This window comes from Hippoglossus hippoglossus, chromosome 21, assembly GCF_009819705.1.
Source record: "Hippoglossus hippoglossus isolate fHipHip1 chromosome 21, fHipHip1.pri, whole genome shotgun sequence".
NCBI lineage: Eukaryota > Metazoa > Chordata > Actinopteri > Pleuronectiformes > Pleuronectidae > Hippoglossus > Hippoglossus hippoglossus.
Genome location: NC_047171.1, coordinates 18102218 through 18125730, shown reverse-complemented (window position 1 = coordinate 18125730; position 23513 = coordinate 18102218). Strand labels below are relative to the sequence as shown.

The 23513-nt window shown below is 42.4% G+C and overlaps 2 protein-coding genes across 3 annotated transcripts in view; both read right to left on the bottom strand.

Moving 5' to 3' along the window:
* Positions 1–5176: 5176 nt before the first annotated feature.
* On the bottom strand, positions 5177–6299 carry LOC117754974 (tripartite motif-containing protein 16-like). Its single transcript, XM_034574345.1, is given in 2 exon segments — positions 5177–5595; positions 5598–6299. Coding segments are annotated over 2 exon segments (915 nt in total). The 3' UTR covers positions 5177–5382.
* A 3233-nt stretch (positions 6300–9532) lies between these two features.
* nck2a (NCK adaptor protein 2a) overlaps positions 9533–23513 on the bottom strand; it is a 32044-nt gene continuing 18063 nt past the window's right edge. For both annotated transcript variants that reach the window (XM_034574560.1, XM_034574561.1), the window contains 3 exons: positions 20317–20558; positions 13091–13857; positions 9533–11670 (listed from right to left, as the gene is read on the bottom strand). In XM_034574560.1, coding sequence (XP_034430451.1) covers positions 11476–11670; positions 13091–13857; positions 20317–20542 — 1188 coding nt within the window. In that variant the 5' untranslated portion in view covers positions 20543–20558 and the 3' untranslated portion in view covers positions 9533–11475. The remainder of the gene's footprint in view (positions 11671–13090; positions 13858–20316; positions 20559–23513) is intronic.

Genomic DNA, 23513 nt, shown 5'->3' with positions numbered 1-23513 from the left:
CCATCCTGCAGTAACACACCTGACCACGGGTACAGGGCTCAGTGACATTGTTTGTAAGTGAGATTGAACAAAAACAACTGAATGGATTTTCAGGAAACTTGGTGGAAGGATGCGGTACGGGTCATGGACGAACCCATTACAGCAGGGTTGGTAAGCCTGGAAAAGCCAAGAGCAGATTATACTTGCAATCAATAAACCCTCCCACCCCAAGACCTCTCCTCAAAGCTACCCCCCCGACAAAACACATGAACGTGCACTTCCTGACACCTGCTGGAAGCCGGCTTTTCCATGACTTGCTCGCTTCTGAGCGAATTTCTGACCATCTCCTTCGCTTTGGTGGTGTCTGTCGCTCTGCCTCTCCTACTTGTGCTTCGGTCCAAATGAAATGATTGGTCGGGTTTATTATAGTCCTGCAAGAATTTAAGGAGACTGTTGGGCCTTGTTGGAGGTATCTGCTCTATTACATCTATTCTTTACTCTATATCCAATGCGCAATATTTGCCAACAGGATCATGCAAAAACTACCAAACCGATTTCCACCACACTTGGTGTAGCTATGGGTCGTGGGCCTGAAGAGATCCTATAAGATTTAAATGTGGATGTGAATTAACTGTGTCTTATGACAAATAATTCAGGCTATCAGACCACTTCATTTTTTCATAATCTACTATAAGAACTAGACGACTTTGGCGGAGGTGTGCGCTCTACTGAGTGCCACTCAAGTTTCTTATGAATTCAACTTTTCATCTGTAAGTGGAAGATTGTGCTGTGTAAAGTGTCTTTAATGACTGTCACTGAAACTGTGAGTCACCAGTAAACAACAACTCAAGGATAAATTGCCAGTTTTTAGAGATTCAATACTGAAATTCTATTTAGCCTGGCTTGAACTTGTTGTGTGTGTGTCAGTGTTTGGTTTGGAACAACGAACAGTCTCTCAGTCTCTCACGAGCTGAGCTGGAATGCAGGAAACCAAAAGCTGGCTGACGCCTGAACTGCTTTTCACGACGGGTTTTTAAAAAGAAGCGAGAGTGAGGAACAAAATCCAGAGAGAGGAAAAGAGATGATCACAGCCGAGGATGAGTGAGGATGAGTATCTGCTTAGAACCTCTCTCTTTCCTTCTCAGTCAGGCTCTGAAAAGTGGCTCCGTGCGCTTTATGAAACATGCATTTCACCAGCTGTGCACCCCCACTCACTGCTGCGACTGGCACACAGCAGGCGTACCTACAGATACTGTCGATTTCCCAGAAGCTGGAGGGTGAATCCCTGATGCCTCCTTACGCTGAGTCTTATCAAAGGCCCACTGTCCTCAGGCACATATTTCCATTGCAGATGGAAAAGAAATAACTCGGAGGGAAACAGATGTGTGTGGATTGCTCAGATTCACACACATCGAGGCCGCAGCTGAGGAGGTTGAGGAGGTTCAATCTACTCGTCAAAGCAAGATCCTGAGTCCCAAAGTGCCCCCTGATGATACACAATTGCTGTGTCAAGCATTCTTATATATGTCACTGGGCAGGTGATGTATAAGTGTTTCCTGCAGAGAAAACCACTTCGAGCTGTCATCGAGACTAAATATGCGGCATATAAATGCCGATATACAGATTTTCTCGAAAGTCTATAAACACATTGTGACTCGCACTCATCGCTCACATCACCTGTTTCCCTCAGGAGCAATTTGTAATTTAATTCTCAGCCATGGAGCAAGAGAGGGGGATGGGAACTAGGGATGAGAGACGCAAAAGAGCAAAGAGAACAGGATGAGGCGTTTCGAACAGGATGAGGAATCTCCGGTTTGATCTCACCCATCCAAACATACCACACACTGAGCACACTGAGCCGGAGGGAACTGAGAAGCGTTTGGGATATGTGAGCATTATGACTCAGTTCCAGGTACAAAGCTCGCTCTTTTAATTTGCCAACGAATCTGTGAAATGAGCACGTCGCCATCAGAGCGCTGCTGGACAAAGATAAAGCAGAATGAAATAATCCAATGTGTTTGTTGTCATGGGGATTTTGAGGAGGAATGTTGGACGATCAGAAAAATATGTTGAACTTTGCTCCAAAGCTAAATTTACTCTTTTACTTCATTCACTCCCGGATAACTCTTTGTCTCTTTTCTTCACACTTGACTTGTCTGTTGTCCAGTGGTGGATCTAGGATTTTTCTAACTCAGGGGCAGCATTATAGGCCATAGAGGGGCCAATTACATATCCAACATCCATGTACATTTCCTGATTCAGCAAGGTGCACATTGAAATCATTCCTTAGTGTGTTTTTCAACATTTTCACAAGTTTCCCAGAAATGTATTCATAGCCTGAAATCAATGAGTGTGTGCTCTACTGAGAGGGATGATGTTTCTTCTCCGCCTCCCTCCTGAGGTTGAAGGTCAGACCCAGCTCACTGCCGATAAGGAAGCAGGCCCAGAAAGTACGAGCCTTGTCCTGATTCCTGTCCAGAGCTCCTCCAACCATCCCAAAAAGTCTGTCCTCTCCTCCCTGGTGGTGATATTTTCCACATATTTCAGAAGGACTGTTCATCGCAATCTCCACATCAAGTCCGTTTGCATGTTATATCATATGCAAGGCTGCTGGTGTACCTATAGCATGCAGGAACAGAAGAGAGCAGACGCATACCGAGCATGCATGCTCTCAGGAACTGAAAGACAGAACATAAAAGGCTTGTCCCTGCCGGAGGAAAATATGTCCATCAGTGAATTCACACCTGCGTAGATGGAACACACTCATGGATATCAGTCACCTAAATATGGAATTTATGAAAATGTTAGATGTTTCGCAATGGTAAAGAAAGTAAAAAAGATGGGTCCACCCATCCGGAGCCAGTGGCTCTCCTCTCCTTCGCCTCACAGATTGGGGCCCTGAAGCCGTCTGTGCTTACTTCAGACGGATACAGCTGTCGTCTTCCTATCCTGTGCTGGAGCTCGGCAGTATGCCCAAAAATTCAATCAAGATAAACATTTTCAAATCAGCCCCATATTGAAAAGTATCACACAAATGTCACAGACTTATATTACTTAAGTTTAAAGATTGATTTTTGCTCCTGTGTGAAGGCTTTAAATTTGTATTCATAACAATCTCAAGTGGATTCATTATGTTATACCTCCTCTCGGTGTTGTATTATTTCGATATATATATTGGACTGATGTTCTTGTTGTATTGCTACTGATGAAATTATACTGAGATAGTATTTGAATTGTTTTATTTTCCTGCCTAATCCAGTGCCCATATTGTTTCAATGAAAAATGCACTTGCACCCGTCCCCCTGCAGAGCATTGTTTTCTTTCACTACAGGACAAATCCACCATTTCAAAAACATGTCATTGTACAAGCGTAATGGCTTTTAATGGGAAAGGGAGATGACACTCTGACTGGTTTATTTCATGTTATGCTCAATGTTCAACCATAATTGTTTAAGAAAATAAACGTTTGAACCTTTTTGAACCGCATGCCTCCATGTGCATTAGACCTATTTGCTTAGGTCTTTAAAACAGAGCTTGTTATTTCACAACTCTACACTTTAGTGTGGATTTTCTTGTCATGCTGAACGGAGTGAGAAAAGCAAAGGAGAAATCGAAGAAAACAAAGACACCATGTGATTTTCACACCTGGTATCCAGACAGACAGTAACAACATTTGAACATCCATTAGTTGTCGCTCTCAATGTTTGTTTTGCTCTGAAGACAGAGAGGAAGGCAATCATGACCACTGCTGTTCAGAGAAAGGTGCACCCATCTCATTTCGGCTTTCTGGTTTTCCTTATTGTCTGTGGTACCGAAAGCATAGAATGTTTTATTCCTGCTGAACATTTAAAACTTAAAAGCCCTTGAATGTAGTTATTTAGATGGCGTTTTCCTCCATAGGGACCCGAGCCTCCAGGATCTACTCGTATTCCAAATTCACAGATCACAGACCAGCACCTCAGTAACAACACAACAACCACTACAGAAATAGAAAATTCATACACAGCTCGCACAGCGGCACAGCCTTCCCCTCCCTAGACTCATTTTCTCTCAACATTAAGAACATCATCTACATTATAACATGCTCCCTCTGCAAGATTCATTATATAGGTGAAACCCAACACACAATACTCACAAGATTAAAACAGCACTTGTACAACATCGGCAAAGGTAAATTACAAATCCCCTTAGTCAAGCATTTCCAATCACACTCATCCAACTAACCTTTTAATCTCTTTTAATTGTGGCCTGTTTTAATATCTATTTCTAATATAAGATAGCGAGCACTTGTTTGATTGAACAATTTTGTTTTGTGGTACATATTTTTGCTATTTGATTTTACAAATTCTGGCCCTAGTTTATTCTTGTTCCCATGTGTGGACCACCCAACCCCAATCCTAACCCTAACCCTAACCCCAGGACCCTCTGCCCTAACCCTAACCCTAACCCGTTTATTCTAATCCTAACCCTAGCCAGTTTATTCTAATCCTAACCCTAACCAGTTAATCATAAACCTAAACAGTTTATCCTCAACATAATCCTCAATTCTAAACCTAACCTATTAACATTGATCTTTTCTTAAGAGTCTTGGAAATAGATTATATTACAAAACTTAGTTGGACACACCGTGGGGCTTGATCAACCCTGGCGAGGCCTTCCTTGGGTGAGGATGTCTAGTGATAATGGCCGAAACACCTAATGATCCTGGGATCCACTACTGAGGATGTGTCCCATAATATAATATTAGGAACCTATAATAATACTACAATCCAAACAACACTGCCAAAAATGTAACCAAAAAACCATAATCCTAACAATTCTTTACCAAAATTGAACAAATCAAATCATCCATACTCCAAACAACTGAACCAAAATCGAACAATCATTAGACATCAATGCAGAACCTACAAAATTGCAAACACATACAAAATAAAAAATATCAGTAATACTTACACTTACTTTTGAAAGAAGCTTATTCAAAACCAAAAAGAAACCAAAAAGTTTCTTATAAAAAGCCGATCCAGCTAAGGGGATATGTGAGAATGGAGAGCTTTGATAGCCTGCGTTGGCCAGTGCATCGCCTTTGGCTCCCCATTTCAACTGCCCAGTCTTTGGATGAAGCAGGGGGGGGGGGCATCGAGATAATTCAATAAATCCTAACCCTCATTGATTATGATCAGGATCAATACAGTCTGTCTTTACAACGTTAGAACTAAATATCTGTGAACAAGGAAGGTCAGTGTTTGATTGACAGCCGATCTCTGTGCGGAGCAGAAACGTCACGACGACGAACTTTGAGCAACAAACATGGAGACAAAAGAAGTTAAAGATTTAAACACAGAATCTAAAAACAACTGCTTTTAATGACAAGTCTATTTTAATTTACAGAACTCAGTTGTGGATTCATAAAAAAACATATACTCCAGCATAGAGAGGCTGAGTGAATGTGGTCTGGACTCTGTGGAGGAGAGTCCTGGTGTCAGAGACGCTGTAGAAGGACAGAACCCCTGCACTGTGATCCAGGGACACTCCTACTCTGGAGGACTGAGGACCTGACACTGGAGTCATGATGCTGTTGTGGAAAAACCTATAAATGTTTCCAACACAATTTAACGACGACAAGATTTATCATTGAATCCAAATCCCCATTTATTTGACCACCATGGTCTGCTAATATTCTTGTATGCGACTGCTACATGAGCTACTCCTCCTCTCCTCTCCACCTCCACCTCCCAGTAACAACGTCCAGTCAGACTCTCTCTACTCAGGACCTGAGGCCAAACAGTGAATCTGTCTGGGTGATCAGAACAAGACTGTTTTTCTCTCACGAATGTTACTTTTCTGTTTCCCTCAGATAATAACAGATGTTTGTTTAATGTGTTTGGATCCAGTGTGATTTCCTGTGAATATTTTAAGAAGTCAGCTCGGGTCTTGGGCTCTGGATGTAACAGTAAAACATCCACTTGAGACAAAATCTGTAAAATCTTTGTCTCTGTCTCACTCAGAATGTCCTGTAGTCGGCCTCTGACCTGTGACACAGCTGCTGTCACGTCCTCAAAGTACCTCCGGGGACGGATACTGATGCTGAATGAGTGTGTAGTTTCACTGAGTGGTGACAGTGAGGGGTAGTTTTGTGGAAACTGGTTGTGATTCTCAGTTTGTGAGAGCTGCTTCAGTTCATCGTCTTTCCTCTTCAGGTCTGTGATCTTCTGCTCCAGTCTCTCCTGAAGCTCGTTGACTCGACTCACTTCAGTTTCCTGCTGGGATCTGATCTGCTGCTTCACATCCAAGCTTCTTTTCTCCACCAGACCACCTTGCATGTCCCTTGCGTGTCTCTCTCTTGTGGCAGCTCCTTTTGAATCCGGGGAGAGTGGATTGGCCAACTATAGGCCTGGGTCACCTGCAGCTGCTCCCTGAGCCTCCTCCACAGCATGAATGAAACATGATAAATAAATTAAATGTATTCAAATTATTTTCATCACTAACATTACTATATTACGATTATTATTATCATCGTTATTAGGTTAAGTCAAATCTCTCGTCTTCATGAGTAAAGGATAAATCTATGGAGGACGAAAAATGGCTTAAGAATAAATAAATAAAAGAATAAATAAATAGATAAAAGCTGAAATAAATACGTAAATAAATAAATAAATGCATGAAAAAATAAATAAATGCTGAAATAAATAAACAAATGTTGAAATAAACACAAAAATAAATAAATAAATGTCTTAAATCTATTTCTATTTATTTATTTCTGTATTTCTGTGTCCATATGTAAATGAGGTAGGAGGTCCTAACCTCAGTCTCGAGCAGGATTGGTCAACTGAGCGATCCAGACAGAAGCAATAGGTGGTAGGTACCGAGCTGGAGTTTCTGTTTCCTCCTCCACTCTGACCTGCTCTCACTTTAACTAATAAACACTCATCAGTCATTAGGACCTGATCCGTACATGAAGTAACGTAGAGTTTGTTCGATTCTCTCCAGAGTTTATGAGACTGCATTTAAACATCATGAAAAATGACTCGTCAACATGTTGTGCTCAGACCAACACTGTCCTCTGCTGGACAGAAATCATAACGAGTAAAATACATGCGCGAGAAAGACTTTATATACAGTCACTGGCCTGAGCCGATAGTAACCTTGGATGGTGTTAGTTTGGCCCCTAGCTCCACTGAAGAACCGTGAGTTATGTTTGAACAGGACATGTCATTTGACCCACATATATAAGACAGCTTTCTTCCACCTGCACAATATTATGAACATAAGGAACATCCTGTCTCAGAAGGATGCTGAGAAACTCGTCCATGTGTTACCTCTAGACTGGATTACTGTAACTCTTTATTATCAGGATGTCACAGTCTGTAAAAAAGCCTCCAGCTGGTACAAAGTGCTGCAGCACGAGTGGTGACAGGAACTAGAAGGAGAGATCATATTACTCCTGTCTTAGCTTCTCTGCATTGGCTCCCTGTAAAATCCAGAATAGTTTCAAGATCCTGCTCCTAACATATTATCAAGCCCTTCATATATCAAAGAGCTCATGACTCAATATAATCCAAAAAGATCACTTCGCTCCCAAAACACAGGCTCTTGTGGTTCCTAGAGTCTGTAAGAGTAGAATGGGAGGTAGAGCCTTCAGCTACCAGGCTCCTCTCCTGTGGAACCAGCTCCCACTCTGGGTTCTAGAGTCAGACACCATCTCTACATTTAAGGTTAACCTTAAAACGTTCCTCTTTGATAAAGACTAACGTTCTGGATCAGGTGAGTCCTGAATCATCCCTTAGTAATGCTTCTATAGGTCTAGACTGCTGGGAGAATTCCCATCATGCACTGTGGGAGAACTCCCATCATGGACTGAGCACTTCTCCCCTTCTCTCTCTTCCCCCACATTTATTTATTTAACTACACGTCTGTGTTCTTCCCCCCTCCCATAGTTTCTCTCTCTCTCTGCAGATATCTCTGACTCCAGATGTGCAGGATAACAATTATTATTATAATTATAACTATTATAATAGTTATTATTATTAACAATAATTATTCTTATTAATTAATTATTCTATGAATTATTGCTGCTGTCATTAGTAACATCTTTACAGTCTTATTGTTTTATTATAACTAGTCAGAGCTGAAACCTGATGCTGTTCCTGGTATCTCTCTCTTCTCTCTCTTCTCTCTCCTCCACATGTTTCCCTGCTCAACCCAACCGGTCGAGGCAGATGGCCGCCGACAACTTCCTGTTAAAAAAAGTTTCCAAAACAAACAGAGCACAACAACTTTCTCTGTCATTAGTGTATTTCCCCAAAACATAGACAAAAGAAAACACTCATTTCACAGACACTACCGCACGGTCGAAACACCATCGTTGCCCAAAGGCACACAATACAGTGACAAGATCACTTTATTAAAAATCATATTTTAAAACAAGTTCATTATTTTCTTTGTTATTGAATAACATTAATGTACAGTAATGGGTTTCTTTAATGATGAGGGCTGGACCACATTGCATCATGGGAGGCCCCATCAGCGTACCTGGGACCGGGGGGGAGGGAGCATCCTGGGGGAAGGACAGAGCACCTCCCCTAACCCATTTTTAAAAGTAAACAAGAGGAGAACAAGTGTTTTCAGTAGGATCATCTGCAGCATTATTTGTTAATGAGTCTGCATTAAAACCCAATATACAGTAGTATTGTTGGAGAATTGTCTACTCTCAGCGAGTACTTTTACTTGAACACATTTAAAGGCAAGTAGCTACTTACTTTTACTCACCTAGAAGAGTTAATGTGATACTTTTACTTTAGTATATTTTTGCCTATTTATTTGCTGTCTTTTAACTCTCATATAACCAAACAAATTTCCATTAAACTTGATGGAAGGATACAGAATAGGTCCGGGAAGAACCCATTCAGATGTAGATGATGTAGATCATGTATCAAAAACGTTGGTTTTAATCCCACATTACATATATATTAATAGAAAAGTTCAGGTTTGTGTGTGTTTGGGTTGAATACCTCAACAGATGTGGATGACGGATCGGTTCAGCTCTAGCTCAGGTGGAGAAATGTATCGGCCATTAAATGCAACATCAGTCATCTGCATCTGTGGCTCCTCCACATGTCAATGTGACCTTGAGTACGATGCTCCTGATGTGTTTGTGTGTGACGATTGTGGCTTTTCAATAGTTTTTACTCTAAGAGTTGAGCATCATGGAGCTTGTGAGTGTCTCATTCACCAATCACACATTTCCATCCAACCATACAATATCTATACCGCATATCCTGGAACAAACCCCAGCAGACAGTGCAGGAGAGGACTGGTACAGTCTGAATAGATCCAACATACTAATAACTACTCACATTCACACATGCAGTCGATTTAAAGTCTCCAATAACCCGAACTTCATGTTTGAGTACCTGGAGAAAACCAACACAGACACAGGGAGATCATTTAAACACTACACAGAAACCGGGATTCGATCTAAGGAACCTTCTTGCTGTGAGTTAACTGTTACAACCACTGTCCCACCATGCCCCATCACACACTTCACTAGGCGTCCTTTTTAGTATTCTTCAAAAATTCTTTATTGAACAAAAGTATTTCAATTCTCATCATGTTGTCGGTGATACAGTACCATAGTTGGATCTTAGTGATTTGTATATGCACCTCCTCTTAATTTGAATATATACATACAGTGGAGACAAGAATTAAATAACAATGCTCAATAACATTCAGATATATGGTATAAAAGCTGAGGACTCCATGATCAACACTTCCATCGGTGAACAAATGCAAGTAGCAAAAATAAACGGGAAAATGTTTGGTAGGACTATAGAGTTATTTTAATTACGACCCAGATGACAGTATATTTGGTTTGTCAACAGTGGAACGATGGTCGTTATTTAAAAACTCAGTTACTGTTGCTGTGCCTGTCCCACGTCTAATTCTCTCAAAGCAAATGTTTGAAATTGATCATAGTAGCAGATTTACCAATTTTTGAGAATATGGGTCTTTGATTTCAGACTAAAAAGCAGGTTGTGTTGGTTTTGGAAAAGCTTGTGAAAAGAACACAATCCCTCAAAAATCCTTTATCTTCAAACACCATGTACTGTATGGCTCCAATTACAGAGTTCAGCTGGACAGACGTGCACCGTCCACTCACCTGCCCGGCTACCAATGGACCATCGCTGTTCGGGAGAGGAGGGGTTTAGCAGACGCTCAATAGCTGCTGTTGCACTGGCTTCATGTACGAACAACTCATTTCCAAATAATCTGTGATTGAAAAATAAAGAGCTTCAGGGCGCCCTTCAACTGTAACTGTGCTTTTATGGTCTTATTATTAAGATTTTTTTTTGTAAATGACACTTTCTTCCTGCAAAATTCTCTGTCGACACAAGATATTATTATCTTTATGTGGTGAGAAGTACCTTTTCTGACTCCATTCACTCACAGGAGCAGATTGAGTGTTTTAACAAAGAGGGTTTTTCTTTTTTTAATTGCTATTCTTCAGTCAGCATCCTTGTAGAGCTACACACACAAACTGCAGAACATTGTGACACGGTATAAAGCATGAGGGCTATGAATGAATGTATGGTGAGTGCAGTGCAGACCTGGAGCCAGTATGGGTTCAGGGTGGCACATTCGGTTACATTGATAAACATTCAAACTCTACAGGAATTCAGAGTTCTCCCCTATTTCATTCTTTCCCCCGCCGCTGCCTCATAGAAGTATTACAGGAAGTACTGTATTCAGATTTTTCTATAACGTCACTAATAATGAATGAGACGGAAACAGGGAGGAAGTTGTCATAGTAACGTAAGACAAAAATTCAAATGGGGAGTCATGTAGAGGAATGGTTAAAATAAGGAGAAGAAGGCAAGAGAGTGATTCTGGTCACTTTGTGAAGTCGCTGTACGAGAGGACCCCCAGAGAAGAAATTAAATTAGGGTTGAAAAATGTTTTTAAATAAAAGAACAAACATTTAAGAGACAAAATAAAACAATGGCCAGCGACGACAGAAAGACACCGGAGCAAAGGTCCCTCAGAGTCCTCTCTGAACTGATCTCTGTCTTCTGTGTGTGGATTAAGAGCAATAATGGTTTTAACCTACGATGTGCGTGGAAGTTAATGTATCATGTGTGACATCAGAAGGAGAGCTCGACCCCCAACCAAGGCCTCAGGCGTTCTGGTAGCAGCAGGTGTGTCGCTGCATCTTCGCACGTCCAGACCGGAGAATTATTTATATTCCTATGCACTGAGCTGAACGTGAAGGATGCAGCTGGGGAAGTGCTGTCACAGTCTCGGGCGTTCAGAGCTAGGAAGACTTTCACCTCGGTCGCCTCGGGAAGGTGACGGATAAAACTCAAAAGGAGAGACTGAGTATCTGGTAGAGACGCCACAGCGGGAGGGTTCAGAGCTAAGGCTTGAGTTGAGACAGTTAGGGAGAGGTGTTAGTATTAACGTGTGTGTGTGAGATCCAGTGTAGATGTGAGGGTGAGGGAATCACAGCAGTGCTTTGACCAGGTAGAGCTTCTCTCCGTGTTCACTGGTAAAGATGGGGGCTTTCTTGTAGTGCTCCACGAGTTCGTCGATGGAGTCGAACCTGCGCTGGCCGATACAGAACACTCCCTCTGCGAGCCGCACCTTAAAGTGCTTATTCTTACCCGCTGCTTTTAGAGACACCGAGAAATCACTGGGCTGCAAAATAAAGAAAGAGAGAGGAGTTGATATGGTTCAATAAACGAGAGAGGGACACAAAAACACATGCAGCCAGCAGGTGGCAGTATATTCTCACATTTAAACACGTGGGCCCACATTTATCAAACTGCTGCATTTTCCTCCAGTTGTTTCCTTTTTGTTTCCATTACAGACAGTTTTCTATTATTTCATCATAATTCATGTACTATTGTTGTTTCTGTATGACTAAGATGTCACATAAATTATAATCTGAGCTACATAAAAGGAATCAGCAGCTATGTGTGTCACTGAATTTTCCAGACCTGCTTAAGGTGCAATTTAAATGTACGTGTTGGTTTTGTCTTTTGATGGTTTTGTTATGTTGGTCTGTGGAAAACATCCTATGAGTATTGCTGCAAACCAATTTCCGCAAAAAGAATCAATCTGATCTTTTCTGAACATTTGCTGCTTTCCTGTTTTCTATTATTGTAAAGTGAATATTTGGGTTTGAGACAGTTGGTCTGATGTAACAAGTCATATGAAGAACGATTTATAGAGAACATTCATTGATGAATTCAAATAATGAAAATAATATCTACTTAGGAATTTCTAAAGGAGCGATCTCTGGGTTAAATCCTTGCGTCTGATTGGCTAATCTTGCTCTGAGTATACATGTGAATAATCATGTGATCACTAAAACATTGCCCTTAAAGGCTAGTCCCACAGCACAAACACTATAATCCTATTCAGATCAAAATTTTTGATAATTCTTATTAAATGAATAAAAAAACAGTAAACATAACACACATAAACTCAGTGTTTCCCATTAATCATCTAGACTCTGGCAATCAGCTAAATTCTAATTTCTCCTGCCACCGTTTCATACTGAACCAAAATGTCTTTACACCTCTCATAAAAACATCTCTAACTCAGTGTTTTGCACTGTACAGCTGTGGAGATGAATGTACGATATCTTCATTTACGTTTAACAATGCAGTCAGACCTCATAGTTTCAGCTGCAGTTGTGCGCACACACACACACACACACACACACACACACACACACACACACACACACACACACACACACACACACACACACACACACACACACACACACACACACACACACACACACACACACACACACACACACACACACACACACACACACACACACACAGCAGTGGTATGCAATGCAGTTCTCTCTCATGCAAGAACTTGTCTTTCACTCTTAAATTTACATGCAACTCTGAATCTGCATGCATGTGCACCCCTGTTACCGCTATACATAGACTTAATCCTGTGGGAAACATTGTAAGCTAATTTCCAAATTTGGAAATATATTTCCAAACGCCACTTCTCTTCCTCTATCTTTCTGATATATCCTCTTTCTTTTTTTTCCACCCAACTCTGAGATGACTTCACCCCAAACACTCACCGATGACTCGCTGTCTCGTATGAGGAAGTCCCCCTCCTCCCCTCTTTCGTTGAGTATACACTCGGCCTGGTTCCTGGAGACGCCGCCGTAGTACCAGTCCCTCCCGGCGAACTTCCCTGAGCGTGCCGGCCCCACGACACGGTTCTGCGGGGAGCTAGACGTAGAGGAAGGCAGGCCGGGCTGCTCATCCAGCACCATCACATAGTTTTTAGGTACCAGGCCGACAATGCCACGCGAGTTCTTACACTTCCACCACTCAGGGTCGTTCTCGGGCTTCTCCACCACCTCCATGACCTCTCCCTTCTCAAAGTTCAGCTCCTCCTCTGTCACTGAGTTGAAGGGGTAGAGCGTTTGAACAAGGTGGAGCACTTCACCGTGACCACCAGCGCACCCATTGGCCATCAAAGTCCCTTGAGACCCTGCATGGTAACCCCGCGAGGAATCCCCCTCGCCTCCGTCTTCAGCACCTCCGAGCTCCTCCTGGACGTAGTTAGAAGGAAACCAGCCCACGTTGCCCCCCTGGCTGCCCCGCCACCAGCCGTCACTGCACTTCTCCATTACCATGACCTGGGATGCCTTGACCAGGCTCAGCTCGTCTTCCCTCTCTGCCATATAGGCAAACTTGACGACGGCCGGGATGTTGAGGTCGTAGATTCTCTCAGCGGCTCCTCCTCCACCCCTGCTGCCATTGGAGGGGTACTCTGTATCTGAGCTTGGTGTTGGGGAAGCATCGCGGGCGCTCGTCTTCCTCTTAGTTTTTCCCAAACCTGCAACAATAGAATCAGAGAAGATGGTGACGGCTGGAAACAGATCAGTTTAATCTGGGTTTTAACTGTTGACCCCTTTTTTCCTGTCTTTGGTCCAAAACTGAACACATATTTCCACCTTATTGTTATAGGTGGTTAATGTGAAAGCAAACATCTGCCTTCACATCCAGCAGAAATTCGGGCTCATTTGAAGCCATATGTGTTCACCTGATTCACCAAAATTCGCTCTCAACTATATTTCTGAAAATATCTGTTTTTCTAGCTGCTAAATGTTCTGTGTTCACCAGGTAGGTTTGTGTGTGGTGAACAGCCGTCTGCTCTCATCTGGAATGACAACAACAGTGAGAGTGAAACAAAATCAAACACAAACAAATGAGCCAAAGGATCTAACTGCAGAGAGAAAGTAGTTATTTGATTCAGTATTGATTAAAAAAAGATAGAGATAATGGCCAATATAAGCATTAGACCGAATCCAAACACGTTTGAATGCTGCAGCAGCGAGGCTGTGATGAGAGAAAGCTGGTTTTAAGATGCAGGGAAAGCCTGCGCTCCATAGGGAGAGGAGGCACTTGAGGTCAGCAGGATGCTAATTGAGGCTGCAGATTACACTCGTGGACCCAGAGAAGCAAAGAAAACTACTTTCGAAGTAAAGGATACATAATATATCTCAGGAGAAACCTCAGTGGCTGAGGACAGATCGATACTTCTGATAATAGAATTAACACCAGTGCAAACATCAACTCGCACTGGGGCCCCCCCCCCCAAGTCCCTTTACACACAAACCAGTGGAATCAAAGCTCGTTATCTACTTGGTATTCAGTCTGCACCATCTATACTGCATACACACAATACTAATCAGAAAAGTGAAAATAGGTGGAGTAGGCAGGGAAATGAAAAGTGGAGCAGGCACCATGGGCTTGATGATGACAGGCACATCGTGGATCAAAGTCAGCCGCTGTCTTACCTGTCTCTGACTTTTCCCATTCATGTACTTTCAAAGTACCAGTCTTTAAACATTTGTTTGCCAGCTTCAATGAGATCGTAACTTCCTAAAGTATCTCAGCTGAACACAACCGAGGAGGTCTCACCTTCAAGTTCCTGTTGAAATAATAATGATACACCGTGCGTTTGACAACGTTTATACCGTTTACTTGACAGTTGAGGCTGGAGTCAGCATGCTCATGTCTGCCGCTAATGACTGAAGAGAGTTTCCTGACAGCTAATCACCCGGTCTGTGCCACAGAGCCCGCTGAAATGCCACAGAAATGTCACCCCTCAACGGCACGTTCGCATTGTTAGGGGAAAAATTGCTGGGTTCATCCCGAGTAGCATGAAACTTGTTGGCAGGAAGAAAAGGAGAGCGGTGAAGAAAGACGAGGGGTCCCCTGGCAGCTGTTTCTCACACAAACAGCAGACCGAGCACATCAGAGGCCACGGCTGACAAAAACGCAAAGACGAGGGATGAGACGGGAATAACAAGCAGATCATGTTTATGGATAGCGGCGTGTATCCCACATTTCTGATTGCTTTGAGCATGCGTGAGAGGATTCTGTATCTGTTGGCGGTGAGCCAGAGACAAAGGGTGACTCCTGGGGCCGACTTTAGGTGCTCCCTCAGGGGGAAAAAAACTCACTGTCGCTGGCATGGGGTAGACAAGAGAGAAACACAACACTCATACTTCCCTTGAGCAAAAACAAAAACACACACACACACACACACACACACACACACACACACACACACACACACACACACACACACACACACACACACACACACACACACACACACACACACACACACACACACACACACACACACACACACACACACCTTTCTTCTTTACTCATTTCCACTTCAAGGCACTGGCCTGCTGGTTATAGCAGCAGCAGGCTCTATTCTCTCCTCCCACACATTCACTCCCTAACTTCACCTGGCTCTTCATCTAGGAGAAGGAGACTAGACTTCGGAGCCCAAAGGACTCGGACTCAGAGGGAAGTGATTTGATAAAACCTCGATGACTGCATGTTGCAGCATATTGCTTCACTCTGGGATCACAGTGGAGGGCAGTGTGGAAGTTACTGTACTAAATGCACTCTGCACAATACCACACCACCCATCAGACGATAAGATGTGAGTGAGTGCAGGGATGTCAAAGTATAACGTGACCCTTAAACGGAGCATTAGCACCACAGATCAGCTGGAAAATGAACTTTTAAATAACAGAGATGCTCTGTTCTTAATATTCCACTGGTGCCACAGGGTCTTAATGCAGCACTTTGTGTGTAAAACCAGTGAGAAGATATTTGTCAGCAAAACCAGAGCTTAAATTGGAATAAAATAAGGAGTTGGTGCACAAGACCAGCAGCCTACATACATAGCATGAAAATGTACATGCAGCATTTGCAGAAAACTTGTGCTGTGCCCGTTGTTTGGCCTGTGGTGATGCTGGTTGCAGCTTTCTTTCTGAAACTGTAAAGGTGACCTACAGTAATTGAGCTGCAGAGAGTAACTGACTCAGTCCACAGAACCCTGCAGCTGCACCACCGCTGCTGCAGAGCTGAACTGGAGAATCAGTTGCTGTTGTCATGAACCGGCTGTTGTTGTGATTGATAACATCACTTACGGTCATGAGTTGTGAGTCGTTCATGAGCCGCTGCTGCTGCTACAGAGCACTTATCGCCTGTTGATTCGAAGCGTATTAATACTGAAAACGTACCAAATTCGACACTGCTCTTCCTCGGGACCTGAACAATACACACCAAGTGTGAAGATAAGATGAACAGTTCAGTTAAAAGCCGTTTACAGATATAAACTCCAGAAAATGTCCCGATAGTCAGGTTAGGGACATTGTCAGGGTCAGACGTGTTCACAACAACAGGGAAAATGTCCCGAACACTCAGGTGAGGGGTAGTGCCTGGGTAGAGCATGCGGGGGGGGGGCACAGCATGACAGATAACTCCACTGCAGAAACGGGTTGTTATTGTAGGTTCACCAAAAAAGTATTTTGCTGAACTCTTGCATTCAAACAGTACCGAGATAAAAGGGACAAATGACACTTGTGACACGAGGACCAGGACTTCACACAGCTTCACATTCACCCACATGCACGCTGCCATGTGAAAACTATGGTGGACAGATATCTAGCTCTGCCATTATGTTACAGCAGCGAGCACTGCCCCAGTTTAAGCAATGAGTGGGACCCATCGCTGAATTATTTTGCCCCATCATTGTTTGTATTTCCTGCGTGGGGGAAACTAGGACAGAAAGCAGCATGCAGCCATTTACAATTCAATTCTGCCTGCATGAATGTCGATGATGCAACTGCATTTAAGCACGGTAAATGAGGATGAAAAGCCAGAGATAACAGAAATCACACAGTATGCGCAAAGGTCCATAATCGCAATGTTGACTCACTGAAGAGCTGGAAAAGAGAGAAAAAGAGCCAGGATGAAGTAATCACACTCTCAGCCAATCAGATCCTCTGTTGGAGTGTGTGAGTTCCATTAGCCACTGACCTCACCTATTGCTCACCGCCTCATCATGAAAATGTTCTCGCCTATTGGATTTACTCAGGCTTTTAACACTGAAGAGCTACTGGCTGGAAGCAAACTACTTAGACTGAAATGGAAGTAGGCCATAATGTTGTAGTCAATATGTAACATAGTCAGGGGCAGGGAGTTAATCCATCACTGCAGCACACGCTGCTGATTTCTCCACTAATCAATCTACTGATCATAGAAAAGCATGGGGGGCTGCATTAGCTGTCTTTCCTCCATGTTTGTTGGTCATATCACATTATCTTATCTCACTAATCTTATCTATCATTACTTTTAAAGGATGTATTATTTTATCCGCTTTCTGGGATTGTAGGTTTTGTATTATATCACTGGTTGGATTTGATTTAAATTGTTATTGCATTATTTTGATCATTGTCTTTGAAGTTTTTTATTATTATTATTACTAGAAAACAGATACAGATTTATAGAAACAGACAAAAATAAAACTCATATACACAAAAATACTTACTTAAGTTGGATTTCCACTTTTTTGAAACAGATGAAAAACATCTATTCTAAATAGGTTTTGAGATTTTTTGAATATTTAGCTTACAGGACTGACCATTTTCTTCTAGAGAAGAAGAAGAAGAAATAAAAGAATAATCACAGCTCTTCCACACTGAAAAAGACATAAAACCATCTCAGCAGTTCTGGATTTGGTTTGTTTCTAATTCTTCTTCTCTGAGGTTTTATTGGCGGTTGGCAAACAACTTGTTTTGTTTCCAGTTGTGTCTCCAACCCCTACGTCCCCTACTTTTTATCAAAGTGCAGTTTACACAAGTGTTTCCCCGGAATAGTACAGAGAACGGGAACAGACACCAGGCCGGGAAAAGTTTGTTTAAATGACTAAATGAAAAGTAATGCCAGTTAAAGAACAAGCAGTGAATTCTCTATATCGTGATGCCATGGTGAACTTTTCTCCAACCAAGGAAGATAAACTGCAGCAAAGAATCATGCTCACTGTTAATGATCTTCCATTTTTGCAAAGGTTAATGGGTCACTCACCTTATTTTTATGCAAAATACTATATTTCTGTAACAGTTTTTAATGAAAGGTTGTTTTTTGCTTGCCACTTTTGACCTGAAAATAAAAACCATAGAGAAATGGTGTATTTTCTTCATACCAGTCAATGGAAACAGTCCTAATGTGCACTGCAATACTTTTCCTCCTTTTTTGCGACATTTTAAAAGTTAGCTTTTTAAAAAAAAAAAAATTGCTTAACGATTACATGGAAACGCGGCTGATGGAATAAAATGGTGTGATGGGAACTGGATTGGAAAAGGGGAGTGAAGTGCAGATACATGTTGTCTCTGCACACAATGAGCTCTGCTGAGGGTGACAGTGGCAGGCTGTGCCATGCTGGCCCATATAAAGCCACAGTTTCCCCCCGGGGCTGATTTTCCACAGAGCGGAGAGGAATCCACATATCAGACCAGACTCTCTTCATCTCTTTCTATTTTCATCATTCTCAGATAAATTCCTACATTCTCATCTTGAGTTGTTCACCAACAAACCCAAGTTAAGTCATTACTCTATAAAGGCGGCCTTCCGGCTATCAGATCTGGGGCATCTGTATGCTGCAGAAAGGCACCAGCTCTGTGAGTGTGATTAGGAAGCTTTGACAGCCCCAATAATGTTCTGCCCACATCGCCACGTTCAAAAAATTTTAGAAATTAATTGGCTCACGTGCAGTTTGAAAGCCTTATTTCTGTTAGAAGATAATTTGTCTGACAATGATTAAAAAACATTAAACCAATTTCATGATGCCTGAAGTTAATAATTTAAAGCAGATTGTTGAAACATTTTCCTTCTAGGCAAAATTATAAAATAAAATGTAAAAATACCATCACACAACATGATTCCGTAGGGGAAAGGTTAAACCCACTGCTCACATTTTGAGTCGTTGATTAAGAGAAAATTTTGTGTACAGTTAGTCGATTTAAAAAAACTCAATTACATTTCTTTGTTGACAGGTTTGATAACAACTTAGGAGTCATTGAAAAATCTTTTTCTAATAAATGCATATGTCTATATGACATTATTATATCATTCTATTGGACATTTTTTACTCTCCAATATCAGTTTCAGCACCCAAAACAATCCATATCAGCTGTGCTCTAGTTTAGTGTTTTTGGTGTTGCAGAATATGAGGAACTTATAAATAACTTTTTGGCTTTATCCACTCATGCACCAACAGTCTCTCTGAAATGTTGGTAGCTATGACTACACACACTGTAATATATCTGAGTCATAACTGCAGACTGAGGGACCCTGTGCAGACAGCTGAGAGCAACGGCCAACTCCACAGGATCCCTGGAGTGCACAGTGACAGCTCCTGGTGAGGACACAGACACAGTGAGGGTATCACTTCACTTCTGAGAAGACTTTTCAGAAACTCTCGTTTCCAGACATGACCTGCGGGTAAATTACGGATAATGGACTATGGAGTTTCATAACAGCAACAGATTCTCCGCATTATTTAGGGGAGAGGTGGAGCAGCCGGGTGCAGCAGACAGAGGCAGGAAGTGTGAACAACCCCCCACTCACTAGCGGTGAATCCAGTGGGGATTCCCTGCTGTGTTCACACATCGGATTCTCTTTTCTACAGACTGTATACTACGTGGCCAGGTAGGGAAAGTCTGCAGAGACTCTCTCGGACAATTGCATTCACACATGCACCTCCTCCGGACAAAATACAGAGGAGTTCAGTGCATGTCTGAAAGCACGCACACACACTGACCACTATTTATGACCACATCTTATCACCTCCACCAGAACCTCAAACAACTGAAAAGAGAGGTGCAGCGATTATCCACTTTTACAGAAAATAATCTACTGACGGTGTTAACAAACAGGCGACATTTCACTTGTACGCAGAGCGAGACACAATCCTCCTTACCCAGCGTATCTTTGATGTTCTTCACCAGCGAGCCTTTCTTCAGGCTGTTCTTGCGTTCCACGTAGTTGGATGGCACATAACCCGTTTGGTTGGTAGCGTTGCGAACACGCCACCAGGTCTTTGTGTCGTCCAGGAGGAAGAGACGCTCATTTTTACGGATGTCAAGTTCCTGGTCCTGCTGGGCCGTGTAGTCCCACTTGGCTACAACAATCACCTCCTCTGTCATCTTTCATGGAGTCCCCCTGTGGAGAGGAAGGAGAGTGGGGTGAGCCGAGGAATAAGACGCCTCGCAAACTGACACACACACACACACACACACACACACACACACACACACACACACACACACACACACACACACACACACACACACACACACACACACACACACACACACACACACACACACACACACACACACACACACACACACACACACACACACACACACAATAGGGTCAGAACTTTCACATTTGAACAAGAGACACATTTAACACAACAGGAAAATCTTCTCAGTGTTCGGGCGAGGGGTGGTGTCTGAGTAGAGCGAGTAGGAGGCAGGACATAATGTAGGAATCCTGCTGCTGAAATCATATTATTACTTACAGCACATTGCCATGACCGTTGGTTATTATCACCAAACACTCCGATCTCAGTGTCTTTCCAATTTGTCATCTTCATCTACGTCTTCTATGTGTATCTCACCTCTTTTTCATTTGAATTTTTTTCAGTTTTGCGTCCATCACGAATCAGAAACATCATCAACAGAAAATCCCACTCAGTCTGAATGAGACATTTTCCTACTGTATTGTCACATGGGCTGACTCAGACATTTTACTGACATTCATCTTTCCTGCAAGCGCCCTGCTGGCAGGAAAGATTCTTGAGAATGTCCTGAGAAACGGACTCGGACCACACCATCAAACAGCCGCATCATTACTATATGACTGATTCGCATTTTAAAATATTCTAGGTAAAAAGTTGTCCATTGGTTCCTTATTAATTGAGGAACTGTTATGCCAATGAGAAACAGCATATACCTACTACACAACATAAAAATATGTATTTGTATCAATATTGTTCTGGCACGGGGTAATTTTTGTGTTTGTGTGTGTGCGTGAGGATCAGTATTACTGTGACAAATGACAAGTCATTACAAAATAATCCACATCTATCCAGGCACACAATTTTTAAACCGCTTATCCCGGCTCACATTGGGCATTAGACAGGATGCATCCTGGACAGGTTGCCAGTTCATCACAAGGCTAAATTACACAACCGAGCCAAATAGGAGTTTAAGGCTAGTGATAATATCCAGTGTGCCTGGACTGGCACCGACGCTGATAATTCCTCAGATGAAGATTAAGGCAGAATCTCACATTGCTGACCACATGATCACTGTGGAAGGACACAGCTGAAAATATGAGGAAGCAAACTGGGTTTCAAGAAAGCAACACAACGAACACAAGATTCAGCCCAAAATAGGCAAATCTGAGAGGGGTTCTTTGTTAGAGCAGCACAAACACACAAAATCAGTTTACACACAGAGACCCACACACACACAAAAAGCCTAGCCTATTCGTTTTTGGGACAGACAGTGAGCAATTGCATGCTCTATTTCACCCGGCCTTAGGTGAGGGGATTTGACGTTGGTCTGCTGGGGTCACCTCAACTTCTGAGAAATAACATGCATCTGTTCGGGAGGAAGCCAAATGGAAAACTTGACTATTCTGGGAAAATGCATGAAGAGATTTGGGGGAAGTTGGATTTAGTTTATTGCTGTTCTGTGAAAAACCTCTTCTGTGATAAAAGCTGTCTCAAGGTATGAGAACCATGCGGGCAATCCAGTTTAAATTTAGCCGACTTCCAAGTTCCCAGTCTGCAGCTGGAAACCCAATCAGTGGAATAAGTGAAGGAAGAAAGAAAATGCGTGCAGATAAACAAATACAGGCTTTCTGAAGATAAGGGTGAGTTCACAGACATTGAATGAATTGTTGATCTTTAGCTTTTTTTTGTTGACGATCATTCAGTCTAGAATAATCCTTCTCCATCGCTTAAATCTCATGCACATCTATCAGTGTTTATCGTGGGACCGTGTTCTACAGCAGTGATGCCACTCAGGAGCCAAACCTGACATTTAAAAGATCCTCCACATTACAGTTACACATAACACTTATTATAGAGCTGTTCAATAATGGTGACAGGTCCTTATAAATAACGGGTAATGTGTTTCCAAATAAAAACCCTGCTGAGTCAAGCTCAGTTAACTGGAAAAAACACACTTTTAACTGCATGTGGGTGAGTGTAGCCATAGTCAGAAATGTTTCCACAGCATAAACACAAGGGAAAAAACACTGCAGCTCAGACTTCTGACGAATGTATAATTCCCTTACTCATTTCGTGGTTTAGGTTTTATTCTTTGAGAGGGAAAACCACAGAAGAGATTTTGAAATGACACAAGGAAAGATTCTTTTGGGGCTGACCTTAGGCTCCCCCTGTAGGCGGGATGTGTAATTCACTGACGTAAATTCTGAGAAAAGCCACAGAAACCTTGACGGCTGACAAGGTAGTGATTTTACACAAATATGACTGGTTCCTTTGAACTGCTGTGACATTTGAGATGAAAACTAACAGGAATGAGAGAAGAAAGACAGCATTTTAGTCACGCTGAAATACTGCTCATGTTTAGTTATGAATTACTTGTCAAATAACAACGACACCAGGACATCTGTCCTGCATCCTTCGGCTTCCTTTAGCTCTCGCCAATGAGGGAAATATGCTCCGATATTCACGGTTTCTTACTTGGCCAAAGTCTCTTCTTCGTTTCCTCCAACAGGGTTTTTTTCTCCTGTTTCTCTGTCGGCTCTGCCATGATGTCCACACTGGGACACAGTACCGTGTACGTCAAGAATCATTGGAAGTGCAGTTGCACAAATGAGAGAAAATAAGAAAAGATTACGATTGATATCTTCAGTGTGTCGGCTTTATTTCATGACATACAAATGGGAACCCTCTAAAGCGCTGGTTGTTTTTCAGCTGCAGGCGTTTAATTCCACTTCAATAAGACCACAACAACGGGGACAGCCCAGACTTTACTGAGCACATTCTTACATTTACTGTCACTTAGTAACTTCCTATCGTCACCATAAGTAGAAAATTCATGCGCAACAGTTTCTGCAAAAAAGTATTGCGCTTGT